General features: G+C 50.0%; 2 protein-coding genes across 8 annotated transcripts in view; one reads left to right on the top strand and one right to left on the bottom strand.

The window, feature by feature from the left end:
- The window catches only part of Habp2 (hyaluronan binding protein 2), a 34,292-nt gene extending 30,059 nt beyond the window's left edge, over positions 1 to 4,233 (top strand). Inside the window, exons 10-12 of one of the 2 annotated variants that reach the window (XM_006231633.5) lie at positions 298 to 432; positions 1,833 to 1,978; positions 3,608 to 4,233. In XM_006231633.5, the coding sequence (XP_006231695.1) occupies positions 298 to 432; positions 1,833 to 1,978; positions 3,608 to 3,772 (446 nt within the window). In that variant the 3' untranslated portion in view covers positions 3,773 to 4,233. 2 annotated transcript variants of the gene reach the window in all.
- Nrap (nebulin-related anchoring protein) overlaps positions 4,182 to 22,996 on the bottom strand; it is a 77,906-nt gene continuing 59,091 nt past the window's right edge. For 4 of the 6 annotated variants that reach the window (XM_039110118.2, XM_006231644.5, XM_008760535.4 and 1 more), the window contains 11 exons: positions 22,663 to 22,761; positions 21,184 to 21,288; positions 20,752 to 20,859; positions 19,584 to 19,895; positions 13,138 to 13,242; positions 11,854 to 11,952; positions 10,423 to 10,527; positions 7,265 to 7,372; positions 5,830 to 6,141; positions 5,021 to 5,152; positions 4,182 to 4,436 (listed from right to left, as the gene is read on the bottom strand). In XM_039110118.2, the coding sequence (XP_038966046.1) occupies positions 4,332 to 4,436; positions 5,021 to 5,152; positions 5,830 to 6,141; positions 7,265 to 7,372; positions 10,423 to 10,527; positions 11,854 to 11,952; positions 13,138 to 13,242; positions 19,584 to 19,895; positions 20,752 to 20,859; positions 21,184 to 21,288; positions 22,663 to 22,761 (1,590 nt within the window). In that variant the 3' untranslated portion in view covers positions 4,182 to 4,331. The remainder of the gene's footprint in view (positions 4,437 to 5,020; positions 5,153 to 5,829; positions 6,142 to 7,264; positions 7,373 to 10,422; positions 10,528 to 11,853; positions 11,953 to 13,137; positions 13,243 to 19,583; positions 19,896 to 20,751; positions 20,860 to 21,183; positions 21,289 to 22,662; positions 22,762 to 22,996) is intronic. The other 2 variants (NM_001107443.2, NM_001113743.1) reach the window with 1 other exon arrangement.

A 22,996-nucleotide genomic window follows, 5' to 3' on the forward strand; every position in this document is an offset into this window, starting at 1 on the left:
CCTCCTCCTCTTCCTCCTCTTCTTCAATAGCCCCTCCCACACAGCCTGCTTTTGAAAAGTGAATCAAGAATGATTTTGAATCCAAATAGTTACATTGACTGTTAATATTCTTTTTGTGTTGAGTTGCCCCTTTCTGGAAGTTTTAAAACACAAAATGTGGATGAAAACGTTTCTCAGTTGTGGAAGGAGTAATATGGCTTGCTAACTCACTTTCTAATGCAACACAAAGTCAATGATTCCCTGATCAAGGGATGACATCACACCCAGTCCTCCCCACCCCTTCTGTCTCTCATCCAGCTTTGCTCAAGTTAAAGCCAGTGGGCGGTCACTGTGCTCTGGAATCCAAATACGTGAAGACTGTATGCTTGCCTAGTGACCCCTTTCCCTCTGGGACTGAGTGCCACATCTCTGGCTGGGGCGTAACGGAAACAGGTGAGTCTGCCTCATGCTCCCCATACACACAGGAGAGCTGCACCATCCAGAGAATAAAGGGCCAACGGCATCTGCCCTCCTGCTCTTGAAACACATTCAAGATGCGTCATCAGAGAACGCATCTGCCTCATTGCTCAGGTCCCAGTTGAATGCAACCATTTATATGGGGCATGCTCTGTAGGTCTCTGGTCTCCACAGTGGCCCCTGGCCTCCTGTTCTAGACATGTGACCTTTCTCAAGCACTGGCTGCACACCAGGGAAGACCACTCCCCTTCTCTAAGGAGATTGCAGAGACGCTGGGCACGTTGCACCTGTGGGCACCTGTGGTGCCGGGCAGGTACTCAAGGGCAAAGATAATGCCGTTGTGAGCTACTAGCCTTGGACCCCTCTTCAATGTCAGTCCTTCTTGTAGAAGAGTCTGGGTTGTTTCTCAAGCCGCTCCATTTTACTTTCTCAGTTGTCATTTTTACCTGCGGGGCTTGGATTATGTGCACCGGATTATGTGTATATCTTGAATACAAAGAAGTCCATAAGAATATTTTCAAGTTTTTACCAAACACTCAAAATATGTCACCTCTTAGTAGTATCCTTAATAACGGACAGAGGAAAAAAAATCACTTCGAAGAGGTTTAGTTTCATAAAGAAAGGGAAATAGAATGTATGGGACACATCTGCCAGAGGCTCAGGGGGAAGAAAATCTCTGACTAATTGGACTCAAGGTCAACCAGGAAGGTTTCTGTGGCTCTTTGTTGTAGCCTGTCTAAACCCCTCCACTTTCGCTCTCCTCAATGGGGTCTGCTCAGCATGGTGATGTCTCAGTTGGGAAGCCGGTAGGGCCTCAGATTAGAATGCTTTTATTTTTCCACAAATAGCTCTTAAGATTACATTTTCAAAGTCAATGATACTTTGAGCAATTTCATTATCTTTAAGAAGGGGAAATATCTCTCTAGGAAGCAGATAGTTTAATGTATCGGGGCACCTCAGCCCACTCGTGTATGTATGCATGAGTCCATCTGTCCATCTATCCTCATCTATCCATGCATTCATCCATTCATTTTTCCAGAACCTACTATGTGTTGGCTCTTCTGGTAGATACAGGAAATTTAAAGGTGGTTACGAGCCAACCCCACTTTCCAGAATTCATGAACGGGTTAAAAAGGCAGAGAACAGAGCAGATGATTTGCCCAACTGTGATCAGAACGGCTTAGAAAGTGCCCAAGCATAGGGAGGGGAGGATGCAGAAAGGTTGACTCTAGTGTTGGTAAATTCATTTCTCCCCATCCTCCATAAAAACACCCTTTTCCCTGAACTGAGAGTCAGTGGTTTCTTACTAATGGTGACTTCTAGTAGGGTGGGTATCATTCCGGTCTCCGTGGTAGTGACTGTTTTCTGTCCTACAGGGGAAGGCTCCCGCCAGCTCCTGGATGCTAAAGTCAAGCTGATTGCTAATGCTTTGTGCAACTCCCGCCAACTGTATGACCACACGATCGATGACAGTATGATCTGTGCAGGGAACCTGCAGAAGCCTGGATCGGACACCTGCCAGGTCAGAAACTCCACGTGGTGCTGGAGGTAGAGGCTCACTGAAGATCAAGCTGAGTGGAAAGGCCTATGATAGCACTGGGATGGGGACCGGGGTCAACAGGCCACCTGCTTCAGCCTTAAGACATAGGTGGGCATGCCCATCTGAGCCTACATCAAGGTGGGTCAGCATAATAAGTGTAACCGCATGTTGCTGCTTTGTCTCGTCTTACTCTCCCAACATCCTGTGAAGTGGGTGTCACCATCGCGTATTACAAAGGCCTGTAGACATTACCAATGTGAATAGCAGCAGAGTACTAAGCGACAGATAGGACGGAGATCAGAACAACCCAGGGCCTTTACTGCTCTGCTCCGCTCTTATAACAGCACATCCTCAGCTGCTGAGGTCTATGGAGATCCGAATGCGCTCCTGCAGGTGGTGACTCCATCAACTGTAGGCTAAGGGGACCTCAGATCCCTGCCCTGAATCCAAGCCCACACCCCATTTAACTCCAGCCTTGTGTCCCAGGGGATACATTGTCCCTAGACTCCCAGGATGGGCTCTGTTTAGGCTTTCTGCTTGTCCTTACACACTGCCCAACTGTCCTCGAAAACCCCGCATAGCCACACTCTGATCCTGTGCTGTGGTAGAGCCTCCCTGTGAATGGATCCAATGATAATCAGACAACTCAGAGCCTGTCTGGGTTAGGAAGCTGGAGTTTCTCTCTCCACAGACCATGACTCTGTTTTGATCCCCAAGGGCCCATGGATAACCACATACTCAGGATGGAGAAAAGCGTGTGGGTGTGGTTTTCCCTGAGCTCTTGGAAGATAAGCAGGTTCACCAGGATCACAGTGCGCTTGGTTTTCTACGTAATTCAAGGGCTGTGCTGAAAGGAAGCCAGCAGCCACGGTTTTGAAGCCCGACTCTATCTCATATTATAGGACCTCAATCAATCCCTGAAAAGATGTGTCTAACTTCAGTTACTTATAATGTGAACGACCGTAAGGTCACAAGGCATTGGCTATGATTAGGAGAGCAAAGTTACGTGATAAAAGCTGGTGGTTGTGGTGAATAAGCTGTGGTGACTAAGCAGGCTGTTTTCTCTTTGCTTCCCTCCTGCCCATCTCTGCCCTGGCCTACACACTTCAGAAAGAACCCCCATGATTCCCCTCAGGAGCACAATTCCTCTATGGTTCTCCACAGCTCTCCACAGAAAGAGCAAGGCCTCAGGTCACTGGGCAAGAGGCAGTAGGTTAAAGATATAGGCTACTTCTAAGTCTCTGCCTGACTCCCTATAGGTGGGTCCATCCAAACAAACCATCACCTACCTTGGTCAGCTACTGAAAGACGTTGAGGAACCCCGGGAACTGAAAATTCTAGAAGGGAGAGTCAGGAAGCACTACTTGCCCACAGCACTGTGGATGCAGCCCTGGGCTCCCAGCTTTTTCCAAACTCAGGAACTGAAGCTGGGATTAGCTTCTCTCCCTTTGGAGCTGTGCATCATGGGAAACTTGAGAAGACCCTCGGCGCTGGTTTCCAGAGAAGCGCAGGGTAGCTAGCAGGCAACTTTGTTCCACCCTCCCCTTGGAGGCAGTTTGGGTTATGTCTGTATCTAGTTCCCAAGGCTGAACCCTTTTGTTCTTCCTTTAGGGTGACTCGGGGGGCCCTCTAACCTGTGAGAAGGATGGAACTTACTACGTCTATGGGATTGTAAGCTGGGGCCAGGAATGTGGGAAGAAGCCTGGAGTCTACACTCAAGTCACCAAGTTCCTGAATTGGATAAAAACCACCATGCACAAGGAGGCTGGCCTCTGAGGTGCTGTCTGCAGAGCCTCGAAGCACCTCCTCTTCTGCACTAAACAAGGGGGTGCTTCCTGTGTAGCCAAGGATATCCTGGGTCTATGCTTTAGACAGAGACATTGCTGACCAGCCTGGGTCTTTGCAGACTGGCACTACACCACCTCACGAGGCCCACTCTGTCCTCCTCTCCCTGAGAACCAACAAGAAATACATTACCTCTGCCCCGCTTCTGACAAGTGTGCCTTCGAGAAAACCAGAATTCAGAGATGCTCTCCACCATAAAGACCTGCAGATCTGAGATTTCTCCCTGTCCAGTACCAGAGGAGACTGTTACTCTTCTGCCCACACCATCAGGGTCTTCCGCAGTCTCCATGCAGCCATCAGAGAGAAACCCCCCCCCCCCCCGCCAAGGAAAAAACACAAGTTCTGTTTGCTTTCAGAGTTGTTGTTTTAATAAAGGCAGATGTGGGAATGGAGAGGGTGTGCCATTTTTTTTAACCACTCGTCCAGACTGAAGCTGCAGAGGCCTGCCCCTGGCAAGCAGCCCTCAAGGCGGCTTCCTTCTCAAGGAGGCTCACATCAGCAGAGTCTTCTTCCTGTTGATATGTAGGATCTCCGAGGCATCAGGGTTCACTCCCCTGCTCCGATGATCTCCAAGCTCCACTGCCTCTGTTTCCACCTGCAGAAGCCACACACAGAGCCCCCCCCCTTCCCTGAGTTCACAGGAAAACCCCCTCGCTGCTCCCACAAGCCGTGCTAAGATGCCCGGCAAACATCTAACGTATCCCCCTCCCCTCCCTTGTCCTCTCTTCCACCCTGCCCAAGAAAAAGGACCCTCAAGGCAAAGATGAGAAAGAAGCAAAGCCTGCTTCTCATTTAGATGTGGCGTCTCTCTCCTGAACAAAGTAGGGTTCAAAATGTAGACTGCTGGAGCCAGCAAGTCCCTGACCCTTTCGGCAAACGTAACGAGCAAGCAGTCAGCACAGCCTGGGCTGCCCTGGCCCGGGATTGATGTCGTCCTGGTAGGTTTGACTCTGCAGAACTAATGGCTGTGACTTCAGAGGGAGCCTGCAGGAAGTTTAACCCATGTGTCATCTGCCTGGTCATCTCAGACCCATGAAATTAGGTGCCTTGTTCAGCTGCCTCTCACAGTTCTTTAGAACTAGCTGACCTTTGGCCAAAAATAAACTTTGAAAAGCAACAATGAGTTTGTATCTCCCGTGGTCTGGCAAGGCAGGGTGCAGTGTGTGGCTTGTTACTCACAGAAGCCCCCTGGATCCCCAGACCCCTCCTGTTGGCCAGTTCCGCAGCCCGACGAGCCATTTCCACTTTGTAGGAGCCAGGAGGGGTCCAGCCAACACCTCGAGTCAGGTTCAAGTCAGATTTGTACTTGACCTTGAGGGAAGGAGGAAGAGGGAAGTCAGCGGGATTGGGTGCTCTGACCACCGGGAGATTTAAAAGGTAGCCACGCTGACGTCATTAAAGTCAGGACAAAGAGCAGTCACCTGATGCACAGAGACCCGAGCTATGCATCTGGCACTCCTGAAATCCTCCCATTGAAACTGTGGGAACTCCAGTGGAGTAAAACACCCGGCGGACATCTGACTCAAGTCTAAGTTCCCATCGTAATGTGCTGTGTGTCCATGGAAAACTAGCCTCCCCTCTCTGAGCTTCCGTTGCTTATCAGGGAAAGCGTAAAACTGGCTTATGTCATTATCAAGACCCCATGGAACTAGCAGAATGGAGCCACCAGGAGCCCCGAGCTTTCAGACGCAATAGGCCCTCAGCTCAATCCCCAGAGCCAATTAATTAATTAAGGAAAATAGGAAGTTGGGCTATCGCATCAAATACCCTGGGTCTGCCGCTTATTTCCCGGGTGATTCTAGGTTGCTTAACTTCTTCTGGCTTGGGTTCCTTGTCTGTTAAAATGGCAGCGCCGGGACAGAAGGGCCACCCCACCCAATCCCAAGAAGGCATTTGCTACAGGTGTGGCAGAACTGGGAATGGCTGTCATTACGCCTTCTCAGCCTGCTCCCCCAGTATGCAACAGGGTGCATGCGGAGGCCACTCACATCACTCTGTAGCTGATGAGCCTTCCGGGCGTGCTTCAGGCCCAGCTCTTCTGGGTCGCTGGTGTGCTGGGGCAGTGGCTGCCTGTAGAGCACATCACTGGCCAGTTGCTGGCTCCTCTTGGCCTGGAGGAAGCCAGGTTGGTCAGGACGACTGTGGAACTGGGAGCGACCTTTGGCGAAGTCCTTTCTGTACTCATTGTCACTTTGGAGCCTGCCGACTCGGAGGAAATGTCTCATCCTTGGGTCGTCATTGACGCTGCGATACCCAATCTGTAGGCCCCGGTCCCTCAGAAATGCCTCTTTGTACCGGAACTGCAGGTCAGAGAAGCAGAGAGAGATGAGGGGGGTGTCTGTTCCCTTCAAAGCCAGCCTCCCTAGAGAGGACAGACCCCAGGACTTCAGCAGGAAGCTCAACAGTGGATAAGGGCATAAGCTTTGGAATCAGCTCTAAGCTGTACTGCCTTGGAACAGCTATGTAGCCTCTCTGAACATCTGATCAAACAGGAGAGCAAACTTCCACCTCACGAATGTTGAGAGAGGTCAATGATATGGGCCTGAAATGTTATCCACACCTACTGATGACGCCTTTATGTATACCTGTAACCTAGAATGTGGTAGTGTATACCTGTAACCTCAGATATAACAGTATATAGCTGAAACATAGGATGTGCTAGGGTGCTCCTGTAACCTCAGGTGTGGAAGGATGCACCTGTAACCCAGCATGGCTGCTGTAAGTGCCACTCCAACAGGAATAGAAGTGAGTCATTCTTTCTTCTGACCTCCCCACATTCAGGGACCAAAGGTAGTGCTTCTCAAATTGCTCAAAGCGAAGAATCTAGTTCATTTTACACAGTCACGCTTCTTATTTTATCTTGTGTGTATGTGTACATGTATCAATTCGAGTGTGTGAGTTGAGGGACATGTGCCACCATGTACCTGTCGAGGACAGAGGACAACTCTTGGCCTTCTGCAGTGTTAGAAAGTCTGACGTTACCTAGTGCATATCCAAGCGATCACATCTGGGGCTACCGACACGAACCACCGCATCTGACTTTATGACCTATGATCTATGAGTCTGAACATAAGTCCCCATGCTTGCACAGAAGCAACTTCACAAGAGGTTTGTTGCTACAGATTAAGCAGACACAGAAGCACCGGTTCATTGGCGTCCTGGTGTGCCACACCAACTGCTGTGTACCTCTCCCAAAAAAAGTTGCCAAAAAACCAAACCAAAACAAACCCTTCCCAACCTCATACTTCTGTCTACAATCCTAACAGCCAGGCCCTTGTTCTCGCCCCTTTGAAATATACATTGTTTCCATTCTAGTGTGGAGAAAGTCAATCTGGTGGCCCGAGAGTCTGCCCTGTGCCTTTCGGCACACTTGGATAACTAGGGAGAGCTTTTATCATCTGCAGGCAGGATTGGGAGTCTTACATCACTGGCAATATCCCTGGATGCCCGTGCAGTCTGGAACGGGATAGCATCCAGCCTGAAGTCATAGCCGCCAGCCCGGTTCTTCTCCCAGGAATTTCTGTAGACTTTCTGGTGGAGAGAACAAGGCACCTAAATGAGGACCAACCACTGCCTGTATGCCATTTGGTCTCAGCTGGTCTCAGCTGGTCTCAGCAGGAATCAGGCCCCAGGGATATCTGAGTCCACCGGCCCTTCTGAGATAGGGGGACTTCCTGACTCTAGGATTGGTGGGACTGACCATAAAGGGTTTCTGCTCTTCAGGAGTCGTGGTCTGGGGGTCTAGCTCGCTGAAAATGCTCTTCTCTGGGTCCTCTCACCCACCAGTTGGCTCTGGCTCCCTGAGGTTGGAGGTTCAGTCTAGCTGTGATGCCTCACCCCACCACTAGGAGGCAGGGTATATCTCTCATGCACTCCAGAGCTGTGCAGGGAGGGCAGAATTTCATCTGAATTAAACGGATTGTCAAGAACCTGACAGGGTACCTGACCCACACAGTTCCTATCTTATTCCTTCCTCTTTCCCCCCTTTTTCAAGTTGACCCACACCCCCGTGGGGTCTGTAATCACATTCTCTTAGGCCCGATACACAGCTGCGTCTCCTAGGGAGGTCCAAACGCTTCTTGCCTTTCTGTAGCTATTTCTTCCCAAGATAAGGCAATTCCTCCGTGAAAGGAGTTTTCAGGAGACCCCAGTGGATGCTGTCCCCTATTCAGCCTTAGAGAAACGGGACAGCGAGACAGCCAAGCACCTGCAGATGACAAAGTGCCAGCCCCAGACTGTGATGGTTGCCGGCTCATCCTGAGACCTGCAGCAGGTCAAGGGCCCCTTGAGAGCCTTCCCTTTGTTGCCTAGAAGTGGAAGTCAGGACCTGCTCTCTGTTCTGCAAAGACTTGGGGAGTTAAACAAGGGAAGACAGGCAGATGGAAAGCAAAGTGCTCCGCCCACTTTTACTGCGGGCCTAGCACTGGAAGAGGAGCAGAAGTGCCCGGGCCAAGCAGGGCAGATCTCATCATCTACCTGCGATGGCCACGACCACACCATCTTGACCTCCAGCTCCAACAAACCACACACGAGCCGAACATACCAGTCCCAAGAAACACAGAACCAAGTCTTGCCGTGGGAATCACCTCACTGGGGTCACAGCCAGAGCCAACTGCTTCCACAGACTTAGTCACTGTCTAGCTTAACAGTGAGGGCCGGATACTCAAGAGGGTCAGACAATAACCCACCAACTATCAACAGTCCTCTTCCTGTTCCAATGGCTTCCAAAGATGTCTGAGAGGGAAGTGGAGACAAGAACCCCAAACACTCTGTGAGGGGACACCCGGTGCTTTCCTTGCCATACTTTCCACCAACTTCAAGTTCAACACCAAGCTGTGTCCGTGGCCTATGCACCCCAGTCTCAGGTAACTTGGGATATCTGGTAACTCGGGGACTCCTATAGACACAGTGGCCCGAACTGGGGTTGTCCCCAGTGTGCGAGCCCTCTTTCTCCAGGTGCACCCCCAACCCCCACCCCACACACTGCCTGCTCATGGCGGCGTCCCCCTGTGTTTTCTGTGCTGCTGGGGTCTCTGCTTTGCTGCCGACATTTCTTTACATTCTGCGGGCCGGCAGGCGCCGCGCGCTTTGATTCGGAACCCTGGGTGTCCCTCTTCTTGATCACAGTTTTGTCCTCGTCCTCACACATTAGAGTCATTTGATTTTGAGTTATTTCTGCTGCCTTGCACATCTCAATGGCTTTTCTTTGCTCAGGAAGGTCACTTTGCCTCTGCATCCTCCTCACAGAGCACTTGATCCAATTGTGCACATCCCACACGCCCCTGAAGAAGTGCTCTTTCAAACGAGGTTCACGAGTTCTCCACACCCCATGAGCCCTGATGGCTAATTTCAGCTCCAGGACTCTGCAAGCTCCCACACACACACACCCCAAGTTGTGAGAGCAAGCACACTGCTTTTGCCAGCCCCAGGTGGCTGCCCTCCTTAAGCTGGGACCCTCATGAACTAGTACTGTCCTCCCAGTCTCTGGGCTGAGGTCCTCAGAGAGTTACTCCAGTGGAACCCTGGCCTCCCCATCCTTGGGAATTAATGAGGGCCAGCTCTGTAGAGGGGGCAGTCCAACTTCCCCAGATGGAGGCCGGCCCACAAGAGCCGCTTTCTAAAATTATCCCTCGCTCGTTCCTCAAAAGCATCAAATGGTTGTAATAACTCATATTTACAAAGCACGAGAGCATTCACCGTGCGGGATCCCACAGGGCTTTACAACCGCAACAAACTAATACACACGCTAACTAGAAGGCGCCTCTCTCCAACCCCTGCAAGGCAGCCACCTCTGGGGTGAACAGCAGCAGCTGTCGATCCACACGCAGCCCCAGGACACAATGGCCAGGCCAGGCAAGGAAGAATGGCTGGACGCTAGGAGGCCGCTCGCTGCCCCAGGCCGACACACTCAGCCTGTGTTATTCCGACCTGACGGTGTCTTTTGATTGCACCGTTTCTTTACCTGTCATCTGGGGATCACAGCATTGCTGGCTGAGTGGCTACCTATTCTATTACAACCGGGGGCCTCCAACCCCTGCCAACAACAAGCCCGAGTTTAGGAAACAGCGTGTTGGTTATGCACGCAAAGGGCAGACGTCCAAGGGAAGCTGGAGTGTTGGCAGGCACGGTTCCATGCACAAAGGAGGCCGCTACATCGGGAACATCTTTTCAAACTGCAGAGTAAGATGGCGTCTTTCCACCTCCACCGCCAGACGTCTCTGAATGGCTAAGGTGTCCAAGAAATTAAGAGAGCAGTGTGTCTATACCTGCACCTGGGACTGTACCCCTGACCATTTCCAGGTACATGACGAGGCCCTCGAAGCCCAGCCTAGAGTCACAATGGTAGAACTACAAGAGACTCTGGTTTAGCTCCACTTTATCGATTCCCGGTTTACAGATAAGGAAACTGAGGCCCAGTCAGGAAAATGATAGGAAGTTACAGGAAGTTTGCTGTGCTCTGGGTACAGGGATTTTTCATGTTTATGTCCTCCTTCCTAGACTTTAAAAAAAAAAGTCAATAAATCTCTTGGGGGCTGGAAGTGTTACGTATGTAGCCCACACGCCGGCTTACTGCTACTTACGTCACTCAGATGCATTGCGTTCAAGCGGGCTCGGGTGAAATCGGGATGGTCTGCGATTGGGGTGTACCTATGTAGAGAGTCTGCATCTCCCAACCTGTACAGGCGCTGCGGGTGAGACAAGACGGTCAAGGCAGAGCTGAGGTACGACTGTCCTTGGTTACAGCCCAGGACAAAAGCTGTTGATTCCTTTCCCCCTCTAGACATCACCGCTCTTAAAGACCATCCTTCTAGAACTATCTGCTGGGTGGGGAAGGTGCCTATGTGACCAGGACCATGTGATGGTGAACACCGTCAAAATATCCTCATGATCTGTTCCAAGATGGACCAGAAACCAACAACTCCCTTGTTGGCTATGCCTGTCCTGTCACTCGGCCACAAGTGGGTGGCTATGTCTCAGACCCTCTACAACCCAGCGCATGTGTTCACTGGTAACTAGAGACAACCCCAGGCCTTGAAGCCCCATTGTTGAGTGTGAATTGTTGTAATCAAAATCAGACTGACGGGGCTGGGGATTTAGCTCAGTGGTAGAGCGCTTGCTTAGGAAGCGCAAGGCCCTGGGTTCGGTCCCCAGGTCCGAAAAAAAAGAACCAAAAAAAAAAAAAAAAAAAAAAAAAAGCAGACTGACTGTTTTAATTATTCAACTTACTACCTGTCTTAGTGCTTTAAAAACTTAAGGGTTTCATAATTTACCCAGATCCCACAAGGACACGATTTTCAGATGAGTGCTTTTAAGTTGTGGGCCTTGCCACCAGCTTTAGGAAGCAGGGGAATCCCATCTATTTCTCCAGGTGTAGGCATGATAGGTGTAGACATGGCGTTCCTGAGCGCTCCCAAAGCCACTTAGGCTTTGAAAACGGGAACTGTTCGGGGCAGCATTTGGGACTCTGACCATCCTATAACTGTGTGAGGAATAAAACCCAGGTCAAAGGAGAAAGTACATGCAGCTTCCTGTCCCTTAAAAGAGGAACCAGGGCTAAAGTGCACAGGGAACACAGGCAGAAGGGAGCTTTGGACATAACTAGCTATTCTCTTCTTCACTAGCGGGTTACGTGAGGACTTTTAATTCCATTGCAAACATCAGCAATTAGGGTGTGTCTGACCTCACGTTTGGTAACACTAGATATCACTATGGTTATAACTCAAACCATGGTGATGTCACTCATAGAGGAGTCACCGTGCTCCTGGCCCTTTGCTTAAAGCTGCATTTGCTTTCTCTTTCTTAATCCTCTTTAAATTCACCCCCCACCGTATGAAATGGTGGCTGTCACCATTCTCCCACCCAATCCCTTCTTCAGATAAGGAGAAAGGGAGGCTGCGGGCAGCAGGGCTTCGCAGCTGGCCCACGATCACCCGCACGGCTTACACTTCCGTCTAGCACCAGGTCACGGCAGCCCGCTGCACCGCCAGGGTGTGTGAGGTTGAGGAACCCACCTCGTTACAGTGCTCGTAGCTCTTCCTGGCGTGAACGAGGTCTGGAGAATCAACCACCGTAGTGAACTTGATGCTGTCTGGTTTTTCACGGTACTTGGTCTATAAAAGGAAAGATTCCCACCAGAGAAGATTAAATACGACTTCTATCTTTAACCCCAGCTTCCTGGGACCAAATATACAAATGATAATGGCATGTCAGGAGACAAGCCACTCGGATTGATAGGCACCTGACAGTCAGGAGTGTGGGAGGGGCCCAAGCTTTCCCCTATGATTAAAAGCATGTGACAGATATTTAGCCTGACTGATACAGAGGCGGACACTTGCAGTCGACCATCGGACTGAGCATGGGGACCCCAATGGAGGAGTTAAGGGAAGGACTGAAGGAGCTGAAGGGGTTTGCAACCCCATAGGAAAAACAACCCAGGGCTCCCAGGGACTAAACCGCCATCCAAAGAGTACACATGGAGGGACCCATGGCTCCAGCTGCATATGTAGAGGGGGAGGGGAAACCCTTGGTCCTGTGGAAGCTCAATGCAAGGGTGGTGAGGCAGGAGTGGGTGGGTGGGTGGGGGAGCTCCCTCATAGAAGCAGGGGGGAGGGAAGATGGATAGGGGGTTTGTAGAGGGGAAACTGGGAAGAGGGGTAACATTTGAAATGTAAATAAATAAAATAACAAATAATTATATATACATATATGCATATACATATATACATATATATATACATACACATATATATATATATATGTATATATATATATATGAATTTTGTATAAAGGAACCCTGTTAAGGAAAGTGTTAGGCATCATCTGAACCTTGCTTAGACCCTCCCCAAACAAGCTCTGTTAGTAAGAAAACCAAAGATGGCAGTATTTCCTCAAGGGAATTCTAGGGCAGAAGTCCCAGGCCACCAATCAGTCGGTATTGCTATCCCTGTGCAACTTTAATACTCGTATAGCAGCCAAGTGACCCCTGTACACTGGGGCAAACTCAGTGGGTAGATATAGATTCCCCATATTGCCAATGAGTATAGAGGTCATGTTAGACAATAACCGGTCACGGTGTCTACAGTAAGACGCTCCTAACATGTTTAACGCCTTCAACTCCTATGCAGTGAATCAGCTGTAGGGAAATACTGTTTTAGGTTTGGGTTGCAAATGGCTTCAGAAAAGATGCTGGGCGTCTGTCAGCTGTGGGTCCATCTTGGCACGGTCTCACGGGCTCTCTATCCAAAAGGGAATGCTCAGGTTGCCCGTGTCAGTCAGGGAGGTGGGGCAGACGGTACCTCACTGATGAGCTCTCCAGCCTTCTTTGCACTCTCTATCTGTGGAGATTGCAGAGCCAGCCATCCACTTCCTTTCATGCCCATCAAGTCCGCTTTATAGCGAAACTGCAGAAAGAAAACCAAGGGTTTCTGTCGAGACCAATGCCTAGGACCACAGGGCATTTCAGGAAGACCGTCGCTTTGTAATAATAACAATAAAATGAATAATACGTCGTTTGTAATGATGCCTCATCCCAACAGCTCACTGCCTTCACTAAGAGAAGACGCTGGACCCCCAACTCCAGCTGTTTTGAGTTTGTGCTTTTTTTTTCCACGAATAAAGGAGTACAATAAAGGAACATGAAGCCCCATCAGCAAGGCTTGAAGCTGACAGGGACGACATCCGCGGAGAAGCGTTTAAAGAAAGAGCTACGTGCTCAAATCCGAGGATCAACCAGGATTATTCGGGTTCGCCGTGCCAGTGAGGCAATCTACCACCTGTCAACCAAGAACGATCCATACCCCGGGTTCAGCTGATCAAACGGTTTTGAGCCCCCAGATCGAAGCTGCCACGACTCGGAGAAAATCACTTTTCCAAAATGCAACTTGGTCTCTGTCACCCGTGGGGGCCAAAGCAAACCCTTCTCGTGAAAAGTGTCAAGGGTCCCCGGGGACAAGAAACAGTGAGAGTTTGTTCTTGATGTAGTGGCCGCACAGGGTGGCAGAGTCGACCACGAGGTGAATTTAAAAACTGAAACAGATTTCAACATGACGATCCAGCAATGAGTGGGCCCCTTGAATCCCTTCAGGCCTCAGTTTACCCCTACCCCTTAGCTACAACCTGGCACGATTTGCTCATGTTGCCAAATCAGGCAAAGTCTTAGCCGCTTGCTTTATGTTCAAGGCTTAGAAGGCTAGGCCAGTAGCACCGTTCCTGGGGGAAAACAACTACTGCTGTGGCTCTGATTCGAGCTCCTAATCTGTCAAATCTTGTTAGGAGTCCTTGATCTACCTGCATTGCCTTAAATGATGCCATGGCCCAGGTGCCTTTCTTCTGCTCCTTATGGAAATTGGGTATTTTTATTTTAGAGGTAGAAAGGGCCTCTCTAAGGAAATCTGAAATTCGGACCTAAGCGAAGTCGATGGCGTTTCTCTAATTTAGATATAAGCCCCGCCGCAACGCAAAATATCGTTCTAGATACCGGCCTCTTGGCCTCTTTAGTTCCCTTTCATTTCAGGATCCACAGTGCTCCTCACAGCCGGCCTCAAAGAGGGTCTGTTTCTGATCTACTGTCTGCTGGTTAATGCCCCTGTGACAATCCCACACTGCTCTCCGACCGGTGAAGGGGAGGGCATCACTCGGGCTCAGGAGCAGGTTTCAAAACCCCATGTCAGTAAGGTTGCTTTTCATTCCATGTCTTTTCAGTCTGCCTCGGCAATGCTTTTGCCTCCGACTCTGATAAAGAACAGAGAAAATTGGATAAATTTCTAAGTTGGAGAGAATAATCCTACAGGGCCTCTTCACAGCCAGGTTCTGCTCCTTTCATGAGCGAGATGAAGTGTGGGAGCGCCCTTTCAACTCGCCTCTTGTTCAGCTCAACAGTACGATTACAGGTAAGACAGAAAGCAAGATGCGGGTTCCCCGAAGAGCTGGCTGTGCCTTGACTCCTATAAACAGATCGTCCATTGATATCTCAGCCCCCTGGCCCAGCTTTCCCTATCCACACAGACCCTAAAAACAAACACACCCGCCCCAGACTTCACCATGAAAGAAGGGAAGAGAGGAGGGGAGCCAAGAAGACTCAGCTATCCAAAGATGGTTTCAGAGAATTAGCCTAAGAAAGGACTAAACCTTCTCAAACCTGCCCAACCTCATCTGGCTTACCCAAATGGCAGATCTCTTTTCCCCTACACGTACTAAGGTCAGGAGGCCCGTTAGAGAGATCATGGACAAAGCTTTCCCCACTCCCCCACCTTGGAGCAATCTCTTGCAAATTCTGTAAGCACAACATTCACTTCCTGAGTGGTAACGAGTGTGGGTACCGTGGGTACCGTGGGTACCATGGGTACCGTGCAAGCAATTGTTCCCAGGAGGTCCCCGGAGGAAGCTGTGTGATTGTCGTATAAATACGAAACAGCACCCTTACTACCTAGGCAGTGTCTGTGTAGAATCTATCTCAATGCATGCCCCTTCTGCCTTGCTAAGAAGGGGTTCTCGTTCTCCACCCACGGAACAATTTTAGCGATCCAACGCTGTCTGGGATACTAAGAGCCACCGGCTGCTGTGCTCTGTGTAAAGCACACCAGAAGCCATCAGGAATACAGACTAGAGCACGTGGGTCATAACATAGTCACCTATGGAAGCCAGAGAAACCGAACCAGGGATCAGGAGACCAGAGCCAGAAGGGTAGCCCTGCTCCATCTCTTTCTAGATGTAGGGCCTTGGGGAAAGCCATTTCTCTGCCAGCTTGTGAGCCACGGCAGAAGGCTTTGAAGGTGATGGTATTGTATCTGCACCTGCAAAAATAAATGATACTTACTCCTTTGTATTAAATGAAATTGCAAAGTCTTTACACTAATGGCTGGCCCAGGAAGTGGCCAGGGTTCTATATGTTTTAGCTATTCTTGTTTCTCACGGAGGAACTGAAGCCTGGAGTATTCCAGCAGTCAACCCGAGGTCACCACACTAGGAAAGGGTGGGGCATGTATCCTTCAAGACTTCCTACAGCCCTGGTATGACATTACACAGGAGCAGGGAACAGCACACCCATAATGGACCAAAGAGGTCACACAAGGCACTGCCTTGCGTTCATAATGGATGCCCCCAGGGCAGAGGGTACACATCATGACTCTGGAAGGAGCAGAACCTGGACATGACGTCAGCAATCATGGCCTTGTGAAGTTTAGTCAGGAGTGTGTCCCAGACCTTCTGGTATAGCCTAATGCTTTCTTCCCAGCCAGCGCAAGGAAGCACAGAGGTGGCTCAACTAACAAACTCCCGTTGAAGGGTAGCCTGGCTTGGTGGTTAAGAGCACTCACTGGATCTGCAAAGGACTGCCCCTCCGTGTCCAGAACCCACACAGGCTAACTCACCACTGCCTATAGCGGCAGTTCCAGGAGGTAGGGTGCCCTCTTCTGGTCTCTGCAGGTATTACACTCACTCTGTGTGTGTCTGTGTGTGTCTGTGTGTGTGTCTGTGCGTGTGTGTGCACAAATAAAAAAAAAATTAAAGAACAAAGACTCGTGTTCAGCTTGCGTCTCCTTTTTCACCTAAAGGTGGATAGGATCACGACTCTAACGAAGTTAACACCCAGAACATGACCACTGTCCAGCACAGCTGGGAGTACGGACACCTTAACAACCCACCAACTGTAAGCTAAACACTGTGCCCAGAGCATTGTGTGGTCATTTCTGGGCCCTCAGAATTGTAAATCGGACCCTGTTTTCAAAATGTAAATATTCAGCTGCCAGCTACCGTTTCTCCTTTGAGACTACGGTCCGGATTCTTTTCAAATATCAAACTTCGTTTTCTTTCTTTGCGAAAATAACAGCAACATTAATCATACTTTTTGGTGGCATTTAGGGTTTTTCCCCCCTTTTTTCCTTGATAAAATAGAACTTGGCATTATGTCGATCCTTTGGTTAAAAGAAAATGTCCCGTGACTCCCAACAGTCTGAGATCGTGGAACCGATCAAACTTTGTTCCTTTTCTGATTCTGGAATGGAGTCCAGGAAATATAATGACTACTGGGGTTCACCTAGACAGCCAAGGGCAGAGCTGGGTAAGCATTCACTGGCTGATTCAGCAATGAGTTATGGGGAATCGTATATCAGCAAGATTATTATTCTAATAGTCCTGCGATGGTTTGTATATGCTTGGGCCAGGGAGTGGCGCTATTAGGAGGTGTGGCCTTGATTGAGTGGGTGTGGCCTTGATGGAGTGGGTGTGGCCCTGTTGGAGTGGGTGTGGCCCTGTTGGAGTGGGTGTGTCACTGTGAGTATGGGCTTTTCTAGCTGCTTGGAAGCCAGTCTTCCACTGGCAGCCTTCAGATTGAAGATGTAGAACTCTCAGCTCCTTCTGCACCATGCCTGCCTAGATGCTGCCATGCTCCCACCTTGATGATAATGGACTGAACCTCTGAACCTGTAAGCCAGCCCCAATTAAATGCTGTCCTTTATAGGACTTGTCTTGGTCATGGTGTCTGTTCACAGCAGTAAAACTCTAATTAAGGCAAGTCTCTAGCCATTCCTGTGGCTGTGACACCCTGCCCATTGCCTTGCACTAAGAGCAGGCATTGCCCTGCGGGAAGCAGAACTGAGGTCTAGTTGGGGAACTTACAAAAGCAGCCTAGGATTCTGTGGGCCAGGCTTCAGGCTAAGCCCTTCACATAGACCAGCTCTCAGCTACAAACTGGGTTCTCAACCTGAGTTAACTCAGCTCCCCCGAGGACTTCTTGGAGGCAGGTCATTACTTTGGTAAATGTAGGCTTGAGGCCTGAGTGCTGTAAGTGCTTTTGCAGGGCTCTGAACACACTTCCACCATTGGGCCTAAGATCCAATGGCGGGAAGACTGACAAACCCCAACTGCCTTACTTTACAGTCTAAAATGGGAGTACCTTCCACTTAGGGTTGGCGTAGGGCCCAGAGAGATGGTGGGTGGCACTACGATCCACTCTGTGTGCCCTATTCAACCACAGCACATGATCACTTAACTATGGTCACCATGTCCAAGCCTGAGCGGGGATGAGGGACCTGTGCAAGCTCACGAGGCCAGCACAGAGGAATGGGATGTGCACCTCAGAAATACAACTGCAGATCCTTCCTCCGGGGACATGGAGCACGGCTGCATTCTCTCTCCCCTCACCTGCCCTGTTCTTGATTAGGGAAAGATCTCCCCTTTGGGAGACTTGGAGTCTATACCTGTTGCTACTGTTTTTAGATCCTACAAGAGAGTCAGAGGTCAGAGGGTGGGATCCGAGCTTGCCTTGTCAAGCCTCCCTAGCAGCTGTAAGCAAAGGGTAGTCGAACTATCTTTAGATCCCCAGCTCCACCCTGTGCTCTCCTCCCATCCATGAAACTTCACTTCGTTCACCCACTTTCATGTGTATGTAGTGTCCATAGTGTGTATGTGCGTGTTCCCATGTGTATGGGCATGAGCGTGTTTATGGGGAATATACACTGTATATGTGAGCATTCACACGTGTGTGAGCATGAATGAGCATATTTGTGGAGGGTACACGTGGTATATGTGTGTGTTCACATGTGTGCGGGCATGAGTGTGTTTGTGGGGGGTGCATGTGATATATGTGCGTGTTCGTTAGTATGTGTGTGTGGGCATGAACGTGTTCAAGCCTGAAGTTGGCCTCAGCCACATTCTGCAGCCATTCACTGCCTTCTCTATTGAAGCAGGGTCTCTCACTGAACCTGAAGTTTGCTGATTTCTGGTGAGCCAAGCTCTCCAGCTTGTCCTGGAGACCCCGGTCTCTGCTTTCTGAGTGCTGGAATGGCCAGTGGCTGTCATTCGCATCTGGCTTTGATGTGGGCTCTGGGGACCCAACCTCTGGTCCTCACACTTGCTTGTCAAGTGCTTGTCCACTGAGCCGTCCCCCTGCTGGCTTCTGTTTGACATCAAACATATTACAACTGGCCCTGCTCATGGGTTAGCCTTGAACTTACTACTCCATCTGCATAGATTCCTCTATCCCATTCCCTCACCTACTTTGGGCCTTTTTGTTCAGATGTTGGGATGTTTACAGTGAGAAGCACATGGATGCCCTATCACAAAGCCGAGTTGGGGTACATGCTGGCACCACTGGTAGTCATGGCACTTCAGAAACTGAGGCAGAAACACCTCTCATTTGAGGCCATCCTGGGCTACACAGAATGGCCCTGTCTTAAAATGTGCATACATGCATGAACATGCTCGCACAGGCGCTCTCGCAGACACACACACACACACACACACACACACACACACACACACACACGCACACAGCACGTCTATGTTCCACTTATCTCCCTGGCACGTATCTCCATCTGAGATATAAGATACTCGCCAGATCGATCGATCGTGATCACTCGCCCTTCACAGGGGTTCCAAAAGCATGGAAGATATTTTTTACTTTTGCTGATGATGACTGACTGCATTCTCTCAGAAGGAGCGAGGAATCGAAGGGATGAGAGAGAAAGAGGGAAAGAGGGAAGAGGAGAGAGGAGGGGCAGTGGGAGGGGAATAAGAAACTCACAGCAGGAAATCAGGTGAGAGGACATTTCTAAAGGGAGACGGAAGACAAGATAAGCCAGCAGAGTCCTAGCCATGTAATAGGTGCTCAATAAATATCAGTTGAATAAATGACCCCAACCTGGAGGACATAGGCCAAGTTTGCAATGGAGAGGGTTCAAAGGTCAAAGAAGAACCTCAGGTGAGGCGGAAAGAAGGTGGGGCTAATCGGCACCGTATACCCTACCTCACTCTGCAGGGCATGCGCTTTCTTGGCCCAGGCCATCTTCAGATCCTCAGGCAGCGCGGTGAACTCATGGCACTGTGTCCGGTAGTCGTGGTCACTAGCCAGGGCCTGGGCCTTCCTGGCATGGACCAGGGGCACCATATCCATGGGCAGGTGGTACTGAGCTTGGCTGCTGGCCGCCTCCTTCCTGTACCAATTCTCACTCTGCAGCTGGCCCATCCGTTGGCAGTGCCGCAGCCGTGGGTCGTCACTCACACTCCGCACCCCAATGAGCTGCCCGCGCTCCTTCACAAACTCGTGCCTGTAGAGAAACTGGAAGGGACGGCCAACTTAGCCAGTGCGTGCCCACCTCACAGCAGCATGGAGCCCGTGCGTGCCCACTTGTGTGTGTGTGTGTGTGTGTGTGTGTGTGTGTGTGTGTATGTGTGTGTGTCTGTGTGTGTGTGTCTGTGTGTGTGTGTGTGTGTGTGTGTGACCTCATCACAGGCCTCATTGGGAGGAGGGGAGTCACCTCTTCTTGTTCTAAGCAGTGAGAACTACCTCAGGCAGTTGGCCTGAAGCATGACCCCACCCTGCCCTCGGGGCTGAGGGGTGAACACGTTGTACCTCCCTTCCTATCTAATTAAAATCAGATCTCAGAACTTTGGGAAGTCCCTGCTCCCAAAGTGTGTTCTATCGAAGTGAATTTTATCTAATAGCGTAAGAAGGAAACTTATATTTCATCCGTTCATATTTGGAGAAACATGAGACCCCAAAACTGGACCTGCCCATTCGAAGTCCACGTTCTCTGTAATTTGTTTTCGGGAGGGTGGAGGGGTAGAAAGTCGCTGTTGACAAGAGAGCCAAGAGGGAGGAAGTCTCTCGTGTCAAATCTCTCATGCTTGTTCTGGGTGATGTCACAAACAGGTAACTCTCAGGTGACCACTGCCCGCCATTGTGGTTAGAGTCCCCAGCTCCTTCTGCTGCAGACTGTTGCACCCATTTAGCCTGTGACTGGCCCTCCCTCTCTTGGGGAAGGACCTCATTCAGAACTGATATACTCTGCAGGTAACGCCTTGCCTCACATGGCTATAGATTTCCTTTAATTTAGGAAAAATCAGCCTCGTGCAGTGTTTTACGTGAAGTTAACAGAGATGAGGGGAGATCGAGGTCAGGGGATTCCACTCACGTCACTGGCTATGTCTCCAGAGGCCCGCGCAGCCTGGAAAGGGAGGGCGTCTATCGTTAGCTTGTAGCCTTGAGCACGAAGATTATGCCAAGACTCCTTGTATTTTGCCTAAAATGGGAGCAGATGTATAACTTTAAAATCAATCAGCAAAGGGTGCAAGCCCTTTCACTTGTGGCACGGTGTCCCAGACTCCATTTGTGAGCAGCGAGTGCTTTCTGTTTCACAGAGCAAACTCTCATCAACACATGCCCTGGAGTGGGCTCTGAGCACCCACGTGTATGTAACACGCATGTGGATTTTACATGGACACCTAAAACAGGTGCTCTTTTAAAACTCTGGCAAAGAATGGGGAAGCACCTGTTGGACCGCTTGGAGCACACATCACGGGTAGCTTCGGAGCTCGCTTGAACCTCGGCAGGGAGAAAGGCTTACCTCGCTCAGGTTGGCTGCGTTTGTTTTGGCTCGGATGAATTCAGGCAGACCAAGGGTCATCGTGTATTGGTGCCGCGCATCCTCACCAGCTGCTTTATAGAGACGCTGAACCCAGATTAGAAATAAGTAAATAAACGGACGAGTAAACAAACAAACAAGTAGTGGGGCCTACACACAAATTAAAAATTAATTAACTGGTTAATTAATAGTAAATCAATAAATAATGAGAAGACGGTGGTCAATGCTTGTAGCTAGAAAGGCTTCCCTGGGCAAAACTTCAGCCTGGGTTGAGGGACATTTCTTTCAGTACAGTCAGGCTGCCTGAATCACATTGAAATGGAAGGACCGTGACCAGAACTGCTTTGCCAAACACCAGAAGAAGGTCAACAAGGGGCGAGTGTCCTGAAATTCTTTCCCCGTGATACAGCACAAAGTGACCCTGAGACCTGGGATATGTAATGATAGCCCTGCTGGTGGAAAGGGGCAGCCCTGGTCTGCACCCTTCCCTGATTCCTCAGGATCCCTTCTGAGAGCAAGCTAAGCCAGGCCCACCCTAGAGGACCGGTCCCCGTGATCAGAAATGGGTCAGCGCTTGCCAGCCTCTGCAGGGTTGGAGGCTGTCCTAAAATGGCCTCTCTGCAGCACACGGTTTAGAAAGAGCAGGAAGGGGTGAGGAAGAGTTTTAAACTGATGTCATCTCTGTGCAAAGTGCTGAACTCCATCTCTTTGGGGTCCTTATCTTTGGCTACCACACTTCCAGCTTCCGAAGGCTTGGGGTGAATGTGGAGGTGAGTGGGAAAAATAACCAGATCCCCACATAACTTCTGAAAGCTGGGGATGGGAGCATCGTAAGAACGAAACTGCTCCGATAACGTGTCTGCTCAGCTGACAGGAGAGCCCCAGCAAGGAGAAGAGCTAGGAGGGCAGGAGAAGTAATTCTGACAAAGGAGACCCCTTCCCCTCCTTTTTTTTTCTTGTTAGGAATAAATAGCAAATGTTGGGGGGAACAGATCTAGGAGATGGTGACTGAGGTCGAGGTGAAGAATTCCAGGCAGACACTGTGCAAGACCCGCCTCTGGATAACCACGCGTCTTCCACAAACAAACATTATATTGGTTGGCCACCATCTGCCTAGAATAGGGTCACAGGCTAGCCTTTTTGACTATGTACAAACAAGTCAGCATAGGGCCCTGTCCACGACTCTTCGAGTCCAGAGACTGTAGGGTGTGGCCTGAGGCTGAGATTCCAACCTGCCCCTGTCCTAGAGGAACCAGACTAAAGTCCAAAGTAGATACCCAACTGGCCCTCCTGTGACCCGGAAGATGTTTAGGCCTGTACAAAATGCTCCTTTCTCCCCAAATCCCCCCCCCCCCCGCCAATACAAATGGCCTTCCCTTCCCCAGGTCACAAAACTTCACACATCTTTTTGTCTTTTCTTTAAAAATCTATCCATCCTTGAACAGCCATTGAAGACTTCACCTCATTGGTGATCTGGTTGCTGAACTTGGCATGCAGAAGGTTGGGAGTGTCTGTCACAGCTGTGTACTTGAATGACCCAGGATGCTGGCGGTATTTACTCTGAGAAAGGAAAGAGAGTTTGGTAAGGGAAGGAACAGTGCTGCAAGTCCTAGTGTGTGTGTGTGTGTGTGTGTGTGTGTGTGTGTGTCTGTCTGTCTGTCTGTCTGTCTGTCTGTCTGTCTGTGTCCGTGTCTTTGTGTCTGTGTCTCTGTGCGTGTATATATATGTGCAAAAACAGAGACATACACAGACACATATGCACATGTGTGCACCTGGGCATGCACATGCACATGTG

Source organism: Rattus norvegicus, chromosome 1 (assembly GCF_036323735.1).
Source record: "Rattus norvegicus strain BN/NHsdMcwi chromosome 1, GRCr8, whole genome shotgun sequence".
NCBI lineage: Eukaryota > Metazoa > Chordata > Mammalia > Rodentia > Muridae > Rattus > Rattus norvegicus.